Source organism: Propithecus coquereli, unplaced genomic scaffold (assembly GCF_000956105.1).
Source record: "Propithecus coquereli isolate 6110/MARCELLA unplaced genomic scaffold, Pcoq_1.0 Scaffold305, whole genome shotgun sequence".
NCBI lineage: Eukaryota > Metazoa > Chordata > Mammalia > Primates > Indriidae > Propithecus > Propithecus coquereli.
This window is the reverse complement of record NW_012148675.1, coordinates 1,057,623-1,059,202: the sequence shown is the minus strand read 5'-3', so window position 1 is coordinate 1,059,202 and position 1,580 is coordinate 1,057,623. Positions and strand designations below refer to the sequence as shown.

Below are 1,580 nucleotides of genomic sequence, written 5' to 3'. Positions count from 1 at the left end.
AAATTTTTTTTGGTAAAGATTGGGGTCTCACTATGTTGCCAAGGCTGGTCTCGAACCCCTGGTCTCAAGTGATCTTCCTGCCTCAGCCTCCCAAAGTGTTAGGATTACAAGTGTTAGCCACTGCACCTGGTCTTTCCAAATATTTATAATCCACTGTTAGCTGAATCCACAGATGCAGAACCCACAGATACATAGGGTGGACTGTATTTACAGACCCACGCTGAAGGGAAACTATGAAAGCTTATTCAATGTCAAAGTACTTGACGTACTTCCACTGTTCTCATCAACTTATGTACTTGGACATTACAAATGCTAAGGTATGCTTACCACTAGTATGAGAATAGGTTCTGAGGTAATCAATTTACATTATTCTAATAATATCATATAACTAAGGAAAACCTTTTGTTGTGCAAACTATATTTTTCACTCACTAGACACTAGATAAAAATATTGCAAATTCTACATATATATTACAGTTCAAATAAATCAGCAAATACTTACCACCAAAGGCATGAACTGGGAAGGTGAAGGTTTTGTTTTACTGACCGCTGTGACCATCACCGCAGTGTCACCTGACTTAAACATGAACAACACTGGTAAATTCCTTTGAAATCAGATATTAGTATATAAGTAGCAACTGAATGAATCCTTACTCCAATTAAACTCAAGGAAATAGACCTGTTATTCTATGATATGATTACAATGAAAATAATTATTCACAAGTAATCCAGTCTTGATCCCTGAGCTTTTAAAAAACTATAGAATGAAAAGGAAAAAAAGCTAACTGGTAGTTTAGTCACATCCAATGAATTGAATCATATTTTCTATTTCTTATGAGAAAATTTAGGCTATAAAGAAAAAAATTTCCAAGTATTACTATTGAAGAAAATACCAAAATCACTTTCTCTAGAAAAGCACAACAGAATTTATTAACAGTATAAAACAGAACCCCAAGTTTGGAAGGGATCTTAAAGGCCATCCAGCTCTCTGACTCTCTGGTTGTCTGGAATGATTCTGACACTTGAAATGATCTTAGTAATATCTGACTTAATTTCTAGTACCACAATTCTAAGTTACATGATGTTATAAAGATATTCAGTAACAGACTTCATACCCATTTTTAAGATGAAAATTTAAAAATCTGGACTTTTTACCTGTACTACAGCAGAGCCATCTGCAAATCTGGCCAGTTTTCCAGAGGATATTTCTAATTTTCTGTTTAAAAATAAAAAAGCAATACAAAACTCTTAGGTCATCAGTACAATTCTAGCTTAGTATAAAATAATGAAAGATTCTAACAGAAGAACCAAAGGCTACTGAGTCCCCTCATATTAACCTCCAGCAACAAACAAACCATAAGGGATAGAATTCATGATTATTATCAAAAGTAGAAGGGGAATTTATGAGCTGCTTAAGGAATACAGAAATCAAGGCACAGGATTAATCTGAATTATAGAGAAAGTATTTTGGGGGTTCACAAGCTAACTGCCTACCACAGCCTCCCAAAGTGCTGGGATTACAGGCATAAGCCACTGTGCTCGGGGAGTTTTGCACTTTAAATGAATGAACTGTATGGTATG

The 1,580-nt window shown here is 34.9% G+C and overlaps 1 protein-coding gene across 1 annotated transcript in view; it reads right to left on the bottom strand.

Annotated features, from left to right (window-relative positions):
- The window catches only part of PNPT1 (polyribonucleotide nucleotidyltransferase 1), a 41,895-nt gene that overhangs the window by 35,182 nt on the left and 5,133 nt on the right, over window positions 1–1,580 (bottom strand). The window contains exons 2-3 of the mRNA XM_012649836.1: window positions 1,155–1,215; window positions 502–576 (exon numbers count right to left, since the gene is read on the bottom strand). Of these exons, the coding sequence (XP_012505290.1) occupies window positions 502–576; window positions 1,155–1,215 (136 nt within the window). The remainder of the gene's footprint in view (window positions 1–501; window positions 577–1,154; window positions 1,216–1,580) is intronic.